Source organism: Sarcophilus harrisii, chromosome 2 (genome assembly GCF_902635505.1).
Source record: "Sarcophilus harrisii chromosome 2, mSarHar1.11, whole genome shotgun sequence".
NCBI classification, from domain to species: Eukaryota; Metazoa; Chordata; class Mammalia; order Dasyuromorphia; family Dasyuridae; genus Sarcophilus; species Sarcophilus harrisii.
In genome coordinates, this window is record NC_045427.1 from 419596687 (window position 1) to 419613685 (window position 16999).

Below are 16999 nucleotides of genomic sequence, written 5' to 3' on the forward strand. Positions count from 1 at the left end.
GCCATTCCCCAACTGAGGGACATCCACTTAATTTCCATTTCCTTGCCAATACAAAAAGAGCTGCTACAAACATTTAGCAATTAATATTTCTATAATATTTAGATCTCTCAGTTTGTATAAAAATCATTTGGTAGTGTATTCATTCCTTTGTGTGATTTGATAGATAAGACTCCCAAGTATTTTATACATTGTGTGGTTATGTTGAATGGAATATATCTTTCTATCTCTTCTTGTTGGGTTTTGTTGGTGATATACAACAATATATGATTTATGTGGGTTTATTTGTATTTTGCACCTTTGCAACACATAAAATAGTTTAATTAATTTTTAGTTGACTCTTTGGAGTTGACTCAATAGATTATCATATCATTTGTAAAAAGTGATGGTTTTTTTATGCCATAGCTAGCATTAACAACAGTAATAATAAACATCCATGTTTTACACCAGATCTTATTGGAAAGGTTTCTAGGATTTTGTTTTGTTTTAATTTATATAAAATATTGACATTTGGTTTTAGATAGATTCCTTTTTTTTTTAACCAATTTTGGAAAAAGTCCATTTATTTCTGTTTTAGCAGAAAAGAGTATTGGATTTCATGAAAAGCTTTTCAAGCATCAACTGAAATAAAATAACTAAAATAATCAACCTGAAAAAATCAGGGGTTTGGGGCATTTTTTGTCATTAATACATTCTATTGTGTTTATATTCTTTCTTCTGTTGAACCAACCCTGAATTCTTGGTATAAATCCAACCTGTTCATAGTTGATAATGTTTTTAATAGTTTGTTGTAATTTGTTTGCTATTATTTTATTTAATTTTTTTGTATTGATTGATATTCATTGAGTATATTGGGCTAGTTTCTTTTCTCTCTTTTATCTCTCCCTAGTTTAGGTATCAAAACCATATTTGTACCATAAAAAGAGACTGGAAGGATTCTTTTCTTAATGTTATGAATAGTATATATAATGCTAGAATTACTTATTCCTTGAATACCTTATAGAATTCACTTACATATCCTTCTGGTTCTAAAGTTTGTGGTTTTTTTCCCCCTTTCCTTTTGGGAGTTCATTTATTGCTTGTTCATTTTCTCCCCTGATTTTTGTTCTTTAAATAGAATACTTCTTTTTCTGTCAATTATAGTTTTGTAATTATCCATCTACTTGATAGATGTTATTGGTTTTTCTGCATATTATTGGCATAATAATTTTTGGTAGTTTTTTTGTTTCCTCTTTAGATGTTGTGAATTTTTCTTTTTGAATTTGGAATTTTTTGATTTTACTTTTTTAAAATTCAATTACCTAACTTTTTTAATGTTTAAAATAAGTGCTAGTTTCATTTATCAATTCAGTAAAACTTTTTTTGCTTTCTATTTTATTAATCTCTTATTTTTTCAGAATTTCTTCTTTAGTGTTTAATTTGTAGATTTTGATTTGTTGATTTTCTAAGTTTTTTTTAGAAGTTATATACCCAATTCATTGTTTTGTTCTTTGTTTTTTTCATCAATAAAAATACATATAGAGATATAATTTTCCCCATTTCCCCTAAGAATTGACTTAGTTATATTTCATAATATGAAACATATTTGGCATGTTGTCTCAGTTGATAAAATTTCCTGTGATTTGTTCATTGATGTACCAATTCTTTAGGATTCCTTTTGAGAGTTTTGGCTAAGATATTGCTGAAAATGTTCATTTGGGGCTTTCTTTCAGGAGATAGTTTCTTTCTACATTCATTTTATCCTCTATTCTAAGATCTGGTCAGTTTTCATTTACGATGATATCCAAGCCTTTTCTAGTCATGATTTTCAAGGAATACAATAAATCTTAATTTATTTTTCTTCAACCTGTTTTTCAATGAATTGATTTTTTTAAACTGTAGATATTATATTTTCTTTTTTTCTTTCTTTTTTGGGAGGTGGTAGTGCTCATGGTGCCAATCTTTTAATTTTGTTTTCATATTTCTTATTGTTTCATGGAATTTTTGTTTTCTGTTTGATCCATTCTAAATTTCTGGGAATCCAATTTGTGGGTAAGGTTTACTAAGTTTGAGTACTGTTCCATATGACATATGACATATTGTCCTTGATATTTTCTCCTTCCTAACTATTCTGTTTTGTATTTGTTTCATTTTTTCCAGATTTTCTAGTAGCCTTTATGATCTAGTAGCACTTTCTTTCTCAGAGGCTCTGGTGAAGTTAATATTTTCTTCTGGATTTATCTCTTGGGCTTCTCTCAGTCCAAGGTATTTCTTCATAATGGTTCATGTTCTCCCATGTTTACTCATCTTGTCAGCTTAAGTTTCTGAATTGAAGGGTTATGTTTGTGACAAACTTCACTACACTCCACTTCACTACATCTGAATGGTCTGTCTGGGCCTTGCCCGATCCTATGTTTGGGGGGGTAATAGTAGGCTTAGCCTTCTTTGGGAATAACCTGGCTTTGGCTTCCCTGGTGGCTAAGCCCAAACTGCTTCAATGCTATGTTTTTCTGGGACTTCTTGGGTTCTGGGTTGGGTGTATGCTGCCTAAAAGCTGCTCTGACCTAGTCTCCTAGAATGTATTAGGCCCATTCTTGTAAATACTCCAAACTAAGTTCTGCTCTGGTCTTGTCTCTACTGCTTTCAAGGATGCCCAATTCTCCCCTATCTTGGGAAAAAAAAAATAACCTTTTACTGGATTCTATTATCTGCTCAAAATATTGCCCTAGATTTCTCTTCCTTTTCTCAGCCCCAATCCTTGAAAAAGCTGTCTACACTTAATGTACCCTTTTCCTCTCCTCCCACTCATTCATCAGTTCTTTGCAATCCGGCTTCTGATCTCATCTCTCAACTGAAACTGCTCTTTGAAATTATCAGTGATCTCTTAATAAATTTGATGAGTCATCCTCAGCTCCCATCCTTCATGGTCTATCTATTGTTGTCAACACTATTGATCAATCTCTCTTTCTGAATATGCTCTTTTTTCCCCCCTGGATTTTCATGACTCTTTTTTCCTCCTACCTGTCTATCTGCTCTTTATCCATCTTCTTTACTGGTTCATTAATTTTTTATACTAACAGTGAGTATTCCCCACGACTCTGTCCTAAGATCCTTTTCTTTGTCTCTTTCGTCCTCTCTTCTCTTTTTCTTTCTTTCTTTCTTTCTTTCTTTCTTTCTTTCTTTCTTTCTTTCTTTCTTTCTTTCTTTCTTTCTTTCTTTCTTTCTCTTTCTTTCTTTCTTTCTTTTTTTCTTCCTTCCTTCCTTCTTTCTTTCTTTCTTTTTCTTCCTTCCTTCCTTCCTTTTTTTGTTTCTTTCTCTTTCTTTCTTCTTCATCTTCTTTCTTCTCTCTTTCTCCTCCTCCTCTTTTTCTTCCTTCTCCTTCTCCTTTTCCTCCTCTTCTTCCTCCTCTCACTTTATTTTTATTTTTTGGTGCCCATCTTCTCTAAATACTCTGTACTTTCCATACCAAAGAATAAATGTAAGAGTGGCATAAAAATGCGGAAATACCATGAAATAATATTAAAGTCCAGATTTAGCTGACATCCACAAAAAATGCTAAGAACAATAAAAACAATTCTTTTGGATATGTTATGAGCAAAAATAAGGAAGGGAGAGGCCAGCTGTTTGGTGCAATTTTAAATAAATGACAGAGGAAGCAGAACTATTCAAGTCTTTTCCTTCTCTCTCAACATTCTGATAACTGTTATCTAACAACTCTCCTTCCTTCCTCAAAGGACTTTAGCCTGCCCAGTCTTTCTCTTCTCTCCACCTTTCCCCTCATGCCAAAGTACCTGAATGTACATATTGATACTCCATCAAAAACCCTAACTTTTTAGTTCTTCAACTTATTTATTTCCCATGACCTACCTCTCCTTCCCACCTCAGCTACATATAGCAATGGTCATACCTTTGATCTTGCCTCCTCCACCTTGGTGTTCCATTTCCATGTTCATAAACTTTGGAAGTCCTCTATTTGAGCATGATTCCATCTTTCCCTCTGCCTTATAGCCCTTAATCCTATTTTTCATTGTCACCATGACCTCCAGTTCCTTCATTCCTGCTGGCTATACTTTCCATTATTCCCTATCTTGACCCCATCATGAACCAGCTCAACTCCACACCATCTTTTTTCTCTTAAATCCCTTGTCCCCTTATTCTATCACTGAACTTTCCCTGCCAAGTCTCAGCCTTGGCTTGCTCCTACTATAACCTGCCTTCCCTTTTATTCCAGTACTGCTGAACAAAACTGGAAAAAATCAAGAAGCTAATTTATGCTACATAATCTCAATTAGGTGTTTATTGCAGCAAAGCAGTCCTTTTATGTCTCCCTAATCAATTCACTATCCCATTCTCCACAATGATTCTTTCAAATCTTTTCATCCTTCCCATGATTTCCCCTCTAACCATGCTCTCAGTAGAGGATGTTTTATTGAAAAAAAAATTATGAGGCCATTCCCTGAGACCTCCCTCTTCTCCCCATCTCTCCTTCCATCATCTCCTGTCTTTTCCTGTCTCCCACTATATCCTCCTCCCCTGTCTCACCTGAAGAGGTGGCCCTTCTCCTTGCCATGAAAATCCCTCTGGATTTAGGCACAAGTGATCCTATTTCCTTCAGCAGATTTATCATTCCTACTATATCACTTCTTTTCAATCTCTCCTTGATTCCTAATTCCTAATGCCTAGAGACACCCATCTCCCTCATATCCCCCCAACCTCACTTGATCCACCCATTCTTGGTAGCTATTGTCCTATGTCTCATCTCCCTGTTAGAGCGAAACTCTCTTGAGAAGGCTGCTTAAAACCGATGACCGCATTCTTTTTAATTCTCTGCATCTGGTTTCTGTCTTCATTCACATGGAAATGCTGTCGCCAAAGTCAGTGAATGATCTTCATCATTGCTTCTTAATCCTCATCCCTTGTGACCTCTCTGCAGCTTTGACCCTATTAGATACTGTTTTCTGTCTAGGTTTTTGGGACCACTGCTTTCTCCTGGTTCTTCTACGCATGTCCGCTCCCCCTCTGTCGCCTTTCTTGGATTTCCTGGTTCTCCTGCCCGTGTCCGCTCCCCCTCTGTCGCCTGTATTAGATCTCCTGGTTCTCCTGCCCGAATCTGCTCCTCTGTTGTCTTTCTTAGATCTTCATCCAGATCCACATATACTAAAAGTACTCTCTCCTGCGCCCTCTTCTATTTCCCTTTATACTGTCTAATAATCTTTAGGTCTCTCAGATTCAATAATCGTCTCTAAGCAGATATTTCTCAGAGATATTTATTCAGCTCTAACTTCTTTCTTGACCTCCAGTCTTGCACCTCTAATTGTCAGCTAGACACTTGAAATTGTATGTCCCAGACATCTTAAACTCAACTTGTTTAAAAGTGAATTCATTATCTTCCTTCTTAAACTCTTCTTCTTCCTAACTTGGGTACTGTAGTACTGTTGGGTACTTGCTCCATCATCAGGGCTTGCATCCTACATGTCATATCCTTCCTCCCTCCATATCTGATCTGTTGCCAAGTCTTGCTGACTTGACCTTTATAACATCTCTCAAATATGTCTCCTTTTCTTCTTTGATACAGGCTCTCACCATCTCATAGATCCTGGATTATGGCTTTTCCGCTTTAAGTCTTTTTGTTCCGATTCATCTTGATTACTAATGTGTTTTTTCTAAAGTTCTTGAATCAGACCATGTCAAGTCAGCCTTCTGCTTCACTATTAATCTAGGGACTCCCCATTATCTCTGGGATCAGTTTAAAAAATAATTTGTTTGGATTTCAAAGACCTTCATAACCTGGCTCTCTCCCTACCTTTCTGGTCTTCTTAAACGTATTCCCATGGACTCAGAATTAGGACATTGGCTTCCACGCTATTCCTTGAACATGACATTTTGTCTTGAGTTCCCTGCATTTTCACTGGTTAGCCTCCCCTCTCCTGGTCTCAACTAAAATCCCACTTTCAACAAGAAGCCTTTCCTGGCCCCCCCCTTAACATCAGTATCTTCATCAGATTTGTCCTGTACTTTTTTTTTTTGTATGTAGTTGCTTCCATGTCTCTGTTAGATATATTGTGAACTGAGGACAGGGACTGTATGTAGCAGTGTCTGGCAGGTCACAAGCTTGGTGGCTTCGTGCCAGGGAAAATGGTTTTCAAATTGGAAAGGCTAGAATAAGCATAGGAAGTTTATGATGAAGGTAGGTGTGGAGGTAGTTAAAAATCTTTTAAATTAATTTATATCTCTAGAACCAGAATAATCTCATTCCAGGATCCAGGAAGGTTAGAAGTGACTGAACAGTTAACTGAGGAATTGTGATGTTGGAATACATGGGAGCCACCCGACAGTGGCTGCTGGAGATCCAACCCAGAACGGATCTCCTCTTGTGAGAGGATGACACAAGGAAGCAGCTGTTCTCTGACCTCCCCACTAAGAGGCCCTTGCGTTGTTTGACCTCTCTCCTCTTCCCTCTGTCACCAATTTATCTCATTCTCAGTCCGCAACACCTGCGTCAGCAAAGGCTGCCCTGCAGCTCCTTCAGATTTCATGATCCACAGCTGTGGAGGCTCTCGGAGAACTGACCTGTCCCTTGACATTGTGGAAAGAAGAGATGATGGAAGACTGAATGCAGAAATACTTGTTCCAATTTTCAAAAAAGGGGACAGTGGTAGGGTTTGAAAATAACACAAAATTTTGAACTCTTTAAAAGCTGCTGACCTCAGCAGTCTCTTACAGCTTTGTGGATATGATGGATGAAATGTGGGTTGGATAATAGTACAATTGAGTGGATCCAGAGCTGCTCCAATCAAGAAGGATGATTAATATCATTGTCAATCTGGAGGGAGTTTTCATTTAGCCTCAGGAAATGAATCTCTTCTCAACTTGCCCATTTCTACATTTTATAACTATTTTGAATAGAAGGTAGATGTTCCATATCTGTGGGTAACTTGAAGCTGGAACCAGCTATCCAAATCACGATCTAAAAAGGACTAACGGACTGAATAGTAAAGATAGATAATAGCTGACATTTCCCTAGTGCAGATGGTGGCTTTTTTTTTTTTTAAAGTAAACTCTCTCATTTATTTCTCCTAAAAGTTCTCTCAGCTTGATTACTACAGATATTATTCTATTTTGCAGATGGAAGTAAATTAGTCCAGAGGGATTAAGTGACTACGGAGCAGCTAAATGGCGAATGGGGTACAGTGTCGAGCCTCAAGTCAGGAAGACTCATAGACCTTAGTTAAAATCTGACTTCAGGCATTTGCTAGCTGTGATCCTGGGCAAGTCAATTAACCCCGTTTGCCTCAGTTTCCCCAACTGCAAAATTACCTGGCGAAGGAAATGGTAAACTACTCTAATATCTCTGTCAGGAAAACCTCAAATGGAGTCATGAAGAATTGGACAAGACTGAACAACAAACAGGTGGTAAGCAATGGAGGAAGGACTGTTCAGGTCTGATCTGACTCAAGTCCTGAGTTCCTTTCATTTTACCACACTGCCTAAATTCCTACATTTGGGTGCCAAAAAAAAAAAAAAAAAAAAAAAAAAAATCATAAAATATATAATGGGGAGGAGGGAATGGACCTAACTTGTATCAATTCACATAAAAGATTATCTGGGAGGTCCTATTGAACTACAAGCTGTCAAGAGCATGATGTGACCGTACAAAAAACTAAAGGGATTTTCGGTGCCTTAAGGGAGGCGTTAAAAGGGGCAGACAATCCCCTTTCTGTTCTCTCCCTGTGCAGAGAGCGGGTGCACTCAGGAAGGACGTCATGGTGGAGCTGCAGGGCTGCCCTACATGCTGTCTCCTTGAGGCTGCCTGGAGAATCTAACTCGTCCCACTTGTCCCCAGAGCACCAAACAAGCCGTAACTGGGGGCAGCTGTATAGGGAGGGTTTTCCCGTCTTTCACTGCAGATCCCGAAGCAGAAGTTGCCACGGGGACTCGCATGCCAGCTGGGGCCCGGGGCAGCTGCCTTCTCGGTCTGCCCTGGGCCCGGGGAAGCCCTTCCCTAGCTCTGTGGCCATTCAGGCTCTGCTGGGAGATCCTCAGCAGGGAGAACTTGCCACATACCAAGACACTGCCTCTCTCTTGGCAATGGCTCAGTTGGGGAGCTTTTCCTAGCGTGGAGCCTTGGCCCCTCTGACTACTCCCAGGGCCCCCTGGGGCCCAGTGGACCGAGTCTAATTCTCTTCGATCTGGAGGCCCTTCCAGTGATGAAAGCCCCCATCTCATCTCTCCCCATCTACCTTATCATCGCTTCCGACTCGGTCTCCATTTGTCTTTTAGTCTGCCTTATTCTCTGTAAGATCCGCCTCAACCATGAACTTGGCTGGGGGGGCTTCTGAAATGGTCAGCAAGTGCCCTGCAGATCCCCTTCTAGGGCCCTAATTCTGGCTCGGCTCGGCTTGGCTCACAGCCCTGCGGGCCAGGCCGCGGCCAAAGCCTCGGGGGGCACGCTCAGGCAACAGCACAGCCAGTTTTCATACTAGTAAAATATTTTTATTATTTCATATAATGATAAAACAGGAAAAGTGAAGGTTCTCTTTTTGGTGTGTGCCAGAGTTAAGTGAAGTGGAAGAATCGGGAATTAATAGGATCTTTATACAAAAAACAGGGCATAAAGGTTAGCATCAATTTCAACTGTTCTCCATTTACAGGCATAAAACTTACCATACTCCCACCTCCCCCCCCATATATAAAGAATTATACAGTTTTAAAATCTATAAAAAGTAAAAAATATACAGTCAAAAGATCTAACTCTTATTCCATCTTCAATATAAAACTGTAAACATTTATTTACACAAAGGAAATGTGTATAACAAAAGTCTAAGCACCGTTTTATTCGAGTCTTGGTTTCTGGCAGGTGAGGATGTTACCTCTTCCTACCTCCTGACGAGAGTTCATAAATAAAGCCATGGGTAGTTCCCTGGGGGTTCCAGGAGTTGCATCTTATTGCTATGAAGCTAAAGCAAACGGGAAGCCCGACTGCGTATTTGACAGCCGCGTGTCTAAGAACCGAGGGCAGCGAGCCGGCCGGTCAGCAGCGCCGCGCCCCAGACAGGGGCCCTTTGGCGGAAGGAGAGAGGGCACAAGCTGCTCAGCTCTGCTCAGTGCCAGGTACAGACACGGACTGCTCTATTTTTGGTAGTAAGGGGGCCAAAGCAGCCCATCTAGCCTTTCAGTTTATGGAAATAAACTGGGGGCAGCTGCTTGGCAGTTCTGGCTGATTTGGCATTTTGAGAGCCAAATATACTTTCTGAAGAATTCAGGAGGGACTGAAAAGCCGGAAGGACCTGGACCTTCCGACTCCTTCCCCACTTAGGGCATTTCAAAAGGGAAAATGGTGAATATCACCCTATGAAGGGTCATGGCTATTGCTGAATTTCTGAGGTCCCAAGCATCCCTAATGACAAAGGCACTGCTGGTGTGAAACCATTTCCACCACATTTACATGCTACAATCTTTTCTTCTAAACCCTGTCTTGGAAAGAGACGGAGATTTTTTACATTAAGGTTTTCCTTTGAATGTGACCTTCAACCACAAAAACAAACAAACAAAAAAGATAAACAATATTGCTAAGAGAGCCCAGAGAAACAAAGATTAGGCTTAATGTCGGATGACCTTTATAAATGCCTTCTCTGGTTCCTAATTCTATAACCAGCACTTCATTGCTGGTTTCTAAGACAATGAATGGGGGCACACTGAAGAGTCTCTAAGGTCTGTTAACAGCTGGATGTGGTGGGAGGTGAGCATTCACCTTCATTTTACAAGTATAGCCCCATCAGGCAACAACCAAAAATCTGTCAAAAGGATCTGAAGTCATAGAGATCTATCTGATGCATGTTTGTGGGACTCAAAAGAAAATTTCATATGCATATATAGAAAGGGTTAAAGAAAATAGTAGTGTTAAAAAGCAGTTTTTTTTTTAAAGTGCAACTTGTCTGATAAAAGGAACTGTAGATACAGCAATAAAATATAATTGTATTATCACATCTGTGCCATTCCTTCCCCACACACAGCTCCCAAACCAGCCTTTCTTTGTATTTTCCTCTGGTCCCCCATCTCTGGGAGGCAGCCCTCCTCTATTCAGAGTTGTGTAATTGGGCCAGGAGCATCTTCAGGAGTTTTTATTCCAATTTGAATATTTAACAAAGTTTCTTTGCTTTTGCAGCTGGACGTTTACAGGTTTTGGGAAATCTAAAATGATTATATGTTTAATGAGAAACATTTTCAAGAGGATTAAAGGAGGGAGGTTTTGATAACCCAAGAGAATTTAGGAATCCTCAATATTACTGTTTCTTTTACCCTGAATGAACTAAACTGTCATTGATCACACTGGTGATTTCTGCTATGCTTATGCTACTATACTGGCAATTTGTTGCAAAGGAATTTACATTTTCTTGGGGACAGGTAAGTCCTCAGTCACACCAGCCAAGAAATGTTTAAAGGGAGACTTTTAAAGATAAGAGAAGAGCCAAAAAACAAACTCCAAATGTATTTCCATAGCACAGGCAGCTGTTATTTGGACTTTTCTTTGCTTTTGTTATAGCAGAGGAAGCTTCTTTATGGGCTCGGCCCCAAGAACGGGATCTCACCACAGCATCCACACCTGAGGCACAGGAGCTCCCTTTTAGGAGGGCCGTGGAACAAGTCTTAAAAAACAATGGCAATAACAAAAAACAAACAAAAACAACAACAAAAAAAAAATCCTTTTTTATCTCTCTCAAAATAAAGTCTCTCTTTAAACAAGTGAGACCTGAAGGACTCAGCGTCCCTTCATGAGTGATTCCTGGCAACAACATCTGGCTACTGAAGTCAGTAGCCACAAGGAAGTCCAAGGGCAACCCACCAGTGAGTTGATGCTAAATCTTCCTTTTCATCTCAACAATGAGCAGAAACCTCCTACCATCCGATACTCAAATGCACCATTCTTAGCCAGAAAAGAGGTGTTGGGGATGTAGACTAAAATGATGATTTTTTCTTATATGCATCTCATCCCACTCCTTTCTAAAAATGAAAATAAAGGTTTGCCATTAATGACAGGATGAAGTCTCCAGATTTGCTAAAACCACAAGTGACTTAACCTAACATTTGACAAAATATCTTTTACCAAATTTATGAAACTAATTGCATAAAGTCTGGCTACAAAACAATTAAAAAAAAACAAGCATCTAAAAATATGGGAAATGGAGGGAGAAATTGGGTTTAGTCAACAAAATGGCACTGATTTTTTCCTTCAATTTGAAACTACATTTTTGGTCTTTTCAATATAAATGTACATTTAAAAGCCTTCTGTTTTTCTCTCTACCTTGTGATATCACTAACAGAATAGGCTCACTGCAATGGGCCCCACCTGTCTAGATGTACAACCTCATTCCACATGTATCCCATGAGATGTGGATTGCAGGTGCCATCAGAACAGGGCATTCAAGCTCAGTGGGAAGCAACAGGGGTCCATTTCCTGGCTATTTCCAATATATTTTCAAAGCTCTTCAATGCCACAGGTTTTTGGTCCAATGGTTCTTGATGTTAAGAACCAAAATGTAGGTTGTAGCGGAACCAGGATACCCTGAACACTATGTTAATGTGTTCCTAACAACTCATCCAAGTCATTTATCCACTCTTCTGAAGTCCTATTTTTCAGCAGAGAGTCTATGAGATCAGTGTCGCCGGTTATGCTCTGTAAGCCGCTATTGCCCGGGGGAGCGCTGTAGGTAAAAGGGAGCTCCTGGTTTGCTGTCCTCACCTGGTAGCCCTGGCCACAATGCATGCTGGCTCGGTTTGCCAGCTGCTGGCTCGGATTCTGGCTGAATGCAGTCAGGTCTGGGACAGCCGAGCTCATCCCAGGCAGGACTTGCTGAGCGGGCACCTGTGGCTGGGCAGATGTATTTGTCCTCTGCTGGGTGCTCATGGAGGACATCATGGGGCCCGACACAGAAGAGTTGATGGATGTCATTGGCCTGCTGGTGCCCAGGTTTACCTGAGGCCCTCCCTGGGGGAACTGCTGGCTGGGCATCTTAAGGTGGGGCTGCTGCATGTGGAAAGTGGAGGTGGCAGGAAAAGGGCCCCCCCCGCTGCCTGCCTGTGGCTGGCTGTTCATGCTGGGCACGCCTTGGTGCTGCCAGGATGGATTTTGGGGTCCCACAGCAGCCGGCACTCTGGGTAGCGAGGGCTTCGATAGAGTGGGATTCAGGGCCCCTTTACTGTGCTGTGGAGGAAGCCCGGCGTTGCCCAGGGCATTCTGGCCATAGCCAGCAGACACAGCGCTGCTCTGGCCAACACTGGGCTGCCGTGGCATGTGGGCATGCCCATTGGAGGCTTGGGGTGCGTGCTGGGGGACCATCGGAGCCATGCCAGGGGCCACACTGTATAGGCTTCCTCTCTGAAGGCTCTGAGTGCCACTGTACTGAGCCACACTGCGATCCTGTTGGCTGGGATTCGAAGGAATGGAGGAAACAGAACCATGTCCAGGTCCAATCTGCATCTGAGGAAACATCCGGGGACTACCGGAGTTGGATGGACCCAAGCTACTCACTCCGGCCATGGCAGCTGACGACCCTGAAAGACAAAATGCGTGGTTTTCTTCATTAACTCTTCCGATCAATGACCAATCCTTTACTGAGTGTCTAATACATGGTCTCTGCACTTCAGGAGCTTACTCTTAATTTAGTTGGGAAAAGAAGATAAAATAATCCGAGACAGCAGGTTTGTGCAGAGACCATGGGCTCCTACACACTTAAAGCAGGAAGAGAATGGTTCCTGTGCGGGGGGCAGCCAAATGCAGAGGAACCATTCCAGATGATGGAAATAATGCCATGATTCTTTGGGGACTGATTATATAAATTCATTTGTGATTCTATCTCCTCTACAGACCAAATTTCCAAAATTTCCCACCAGCTATGCTGCTTCTGGACCTCTCTGGACCTTGCCAATATGTATTCCTTCTCCAGAAAATTCACCATTAAGAAATCTTCATTATCCTGCAAGACTGGACTAATACAGAAATATGTTTTGCATGACTGCACATATATCAAACTGCTTGCTGAATCAGGGAGGGGGAAGGAGAGGGAGAGAAAAAAGAATGTGGAATCACAGAAAAAGAATCTTAAAAACTGTTTTTACATGAAATTGGAAAAAAAAAAGACTGAATCTGCCTGATAGTCATATGTCTGACAGCAAAGCCAGACACTCTGGGCCCTCTATAAGAAGTCTCAGCCCATCTTTTTACTATCTCTCAGAAGCCACATTGTATTTGGATTCTTCTGAACTTCTCCACCACGTGGGATTCTTTCCCTCTCTCCCATTTTCAGCTTCTTTTTGTTTCTAGATGACACAGATAGATCAACAGACAGATAATTCTGTGTGCGTGAGAGAGAGAGAGAGAAACTGTGACTGTAAGTTCCGTAAGAGAAGGAACCATAGTATTTGGATTTGGCTTCTCAGAACTTAGCATAATACCTAGCACACAGAATGAACTTAATAAAACTTTCCTGACTGGTTGACAGAGAGGAGATAAAACTAAACTGACTGACTTTGTTGTTTGGCATCTATTAGAAAAGTTTTAATAAACTTTTAAAAAGAAAATATAGCCTCAATTGAGGCTTCATAGGTAACTACAGTCTGTGAATTCATCTTTAACCACTAGTATCAATTATTAAGAGCTGAGCACCCAAATTCCTCCACTGATACACTATATTAAGTCAGTAGAGAAAGCCAATTTCTCTGGGACATTTTACAATGATGGATATTCAATAAAAGAAATAGGTTAGTGGATCAAAGAAGTTATTAAAAAAAAAACATATATAAAGAGGTAGGAAAAATACTACAAATAACAATATAAACTGCCATCCACATTGTAAAGTGTAACAAGTTCAATGTTGGCAATGAAAGTCACACCTTGGTCGAGATGAGAGGCTATCAAATCATCAACAAATATTTACCAATTCTTCTAGGTGCCAAACGCTTCTGGGTACTGGGGAATACATCCCTGCCTTCAGGGAGCTTATTTCCGTAGGGGGGACATGTTCCACACAAATATATATAAGTATATATAAAATAAATTCAATATAATTTTCAAGGAGTGGCATTAGCAGCTGGAGGAGATGAGGAAAGGCTAACAGAAGACCAAGTATGGGTTGAACTTTGAAGGAAACTATTCTATGAGGCAGAAGGAAGAAGGAAGGGTGTGTGAGGAACAGCAACAATTAGCTGGCTAAATTAAGAGAAAGGATATGAAGCAAAATGTATTGGGGAACACACTTTCTTAAGTCTCTCCTTATCTCGGCAACAGAAACAGAAGTTATTGGCAGGTGGCTGTAGAAGCAAAGCAACTTCTTTAGGCTCCAGCTTCTTTTCGTTACCAGGAAGGCACTAGACTCTAGCAAGAAAGAGCTCCAAGGAGAGTACCAGAAATTTGTTAAAAATTCTACGTGTATATAGATATCTATCTCCTCCCATTTTTATTATAATAGCCTCTTCAAAATATTAATTATATTGACAGCACAACTTCTGGAATTATTAAGAGCTGAGCACACAAATTCCTCCACTGACGCACTATATTAAGTCAGTAGAGAAAGCCAATTTCTCTGGGACATTTTACAATGATGGATATTCAATGAAAGAAATAGGTTAGTGGATCAAAGAAGTTATTTTAAAAAAAATATATATATAAAGAGGTAGGAAAAATACTACAAATACCAATATAAACTGCCATCCACATTGTAAAGTGTAACTTTATACAGGAAATATTGTTAGAGATTAGAAATTCCATAATAATTACTATGTATTAATAAGCAACTACTATGTGCAAGGTACTAAGATTTACAAAGACATAACAAAGATTCTTCCCCCAATGAGATTATAATCTAATAAAGACAAATGTTGTCCTAGGGATAGGGAAAAGTGAAATACATAGAAAAGAGAAGGCAAGAAAAGTAGAATGAAGAATATGAGATGAGCCCATGGCTTTCACGAGGTATGCTTATCAAGGAAGGCTTTACAGAAGTGAGGTATGAAGAGAGCCTTGAGGAGAGGGAAGGCTTTTGGAAGATGGAAAAGGAGGGCTTGAGGGGGATGGACATCACTTTATAAGCATCTGCAAAGGGAAGGAGAGTAGGAAAATGCAGGATATTGTTCTATTATTGAATAATTACAAAGGAATAGTATAAAACAAGTTTGGAAAGGTAGGCTAGAGTCAAACCGTGGATAGGCTTGAATGCCAGGAAGTCAATACTTTATTTAATCAGCAGTGGAGAGACACTGGAAGTTTTTATGTCAAGTGAAATGATCAGTAGTGTCCTAGGAAATTCATAAAAGGTCTCAACAGAGGGAAAAGGGCTGGCTCAGAAGTCAGAGGACCCCAAGATTATAGTTTTAGAGCCAGAAGCTATGTCAGAGAGCATCTAATCTGTATCATTTTACAGATGGAGAAACTGAGGATCACAGGTCACACGAGCAGTAAACATTAGTGGTAAGATTTGGACCTAGGAATCAGTGCTCTTTACACTGGAACATGACCCCATCTGGAATCTCTTCTGATGTTTACTATCACTGCGATTTTGGTCAAGTCACTTACCATCCAAGGATCTCAATTTCCTAATTTCTAAATAGAGTAAATAAAGCCTCTCAAGGTTTTAGCCAGCTCTGAATTTATGATACTATGAGGAAACAAACATATCCAGAGAATTCCAGTTTCTACTAAATACAACTCAGAACTTGTTTTTGTTAACAACAGTAAGTCTCTTTTTACCTGTAAACTGTCCAACCTGCTGGTAAGTGGTCTGGTTCTGCTCTTGGTACTGAGGGGGTGGCCGGGTCAGGTGTCTTTGAAACTGTTGTTCCTGACGCTGCTTCTCCTAAGAAAAAAGAAAAACGACAATAAACAGAATTGGGGAGGGGAAAAAGCAAAAAGTGAACATCCTCTGGCTTCTTCCAGATTAGAAGCTCTGGGCCATTTTGGCTGATGTGAAAAAAGTTTATTCCTTTCACTTTTATGTTGGCTGTAGAAGGGAAGTTATATTTGGGGAACAGTGAGCTACAGGCTAGGCAGTCAGAACTGTAACAATAAAAGTAAATCATATCAGTGTGCACACTAGTTAAAACCTTAGAAAACCCAAATCTGGAACTGTTGCAGTAAGTATAGGTTGCTAAATCACTCCCATAGATTACCTATCACTTCTGAGTTAAAACATAAACTCCTTTGTTTATTTTTTAAAGTTCTCTACAACCTGATGCCAACGTAACTTTGTCTCATCAGACATCACCAGCCACCCAGCCAGAACTCTTTGATTTAGCCCAACTGACCTTCTCTCTGTTCCTTACACTCAAACCTCTGCCTCATTTCTCTGCCTTTGTAATAGCTCCCCCTCATACTTGTTCCTCATTTTCTTTCTGCAAAAACTGCTAGTGTCCTCCCTCTCAAACTACTTTGAATTTAATTCCTTTTATATATTTGTATTTATTCACTTCATATTATATTTATATATTTACACTGTGGGCTCCCCACCTCAGGATTTTTCATTCTTTGTACTTTTCTCCTCTAGCACAGTGCTAATAATAAATCTTTCTAATTGAATGAATAATTACAAAAGTTGAACTATTCTAAAACAAGTACATTTAGTTCACTTAAATGTCTTAGTGACATATAACATCTTGAAAAATGCCCATTTACATAGCCTGAGAATAGTAGATGACCACAAGGATTATCAAGATAGTGGGGTTGGGAGGACACTTAACCCTCAGGTTCAAATGGCCTATTTTTAGATCATTCAGAATGTCTGGGGCTTACAAAAGTGTAAAAGGCCTAAAGAAACCACTGGACAAAATGATCGATTGTATGCGTATGACACAAGCCAACACTGATAGATTCCACGTAATGCATCGGCTTGGTGAATAAGGGCAGGAAGTTCATTTAAGGAAATAACAGATTTGACCATGGCAGCTTATATTCAAAACACCATTATCTCAGAAATACAAAACTGCCTAAGTGATAAATAGTTGGCCCTGGTTTTGAAAGTGAAGCTGGGGAACC

At 39.9% G+C, this 16999-nt stretch overlaps 1 protein-coding gene across 1 annotated transcript in view; it reads right to left on the reverse strand.

The window, feature by feature from the left end:
• Positions 1–8819: 8819 nt before the first annotated feature.
• Positions 8820–16999, reverse strand: part of MAML1 (mastermind like transcriptional coactivator 1) — a 48299-nt gene continuing 40119 nt past the window's right edge. The window contains exons 4-5 of the mRNA XM_031953835.1: positions 15719–15824; positions 8820–12528 (exon numbers count right to left, since the gene is read on the reverse strand). Coding sequence (XP_031809695.1) covers positions 11552–12528; positions 15719–15824 — 1083 coding nt within the window. The 3' untranslated portion in view covers positions 8820–11551. The remainder of the gene's footprint in view (positions 12529–15718; positions 15825–16999) is intronic.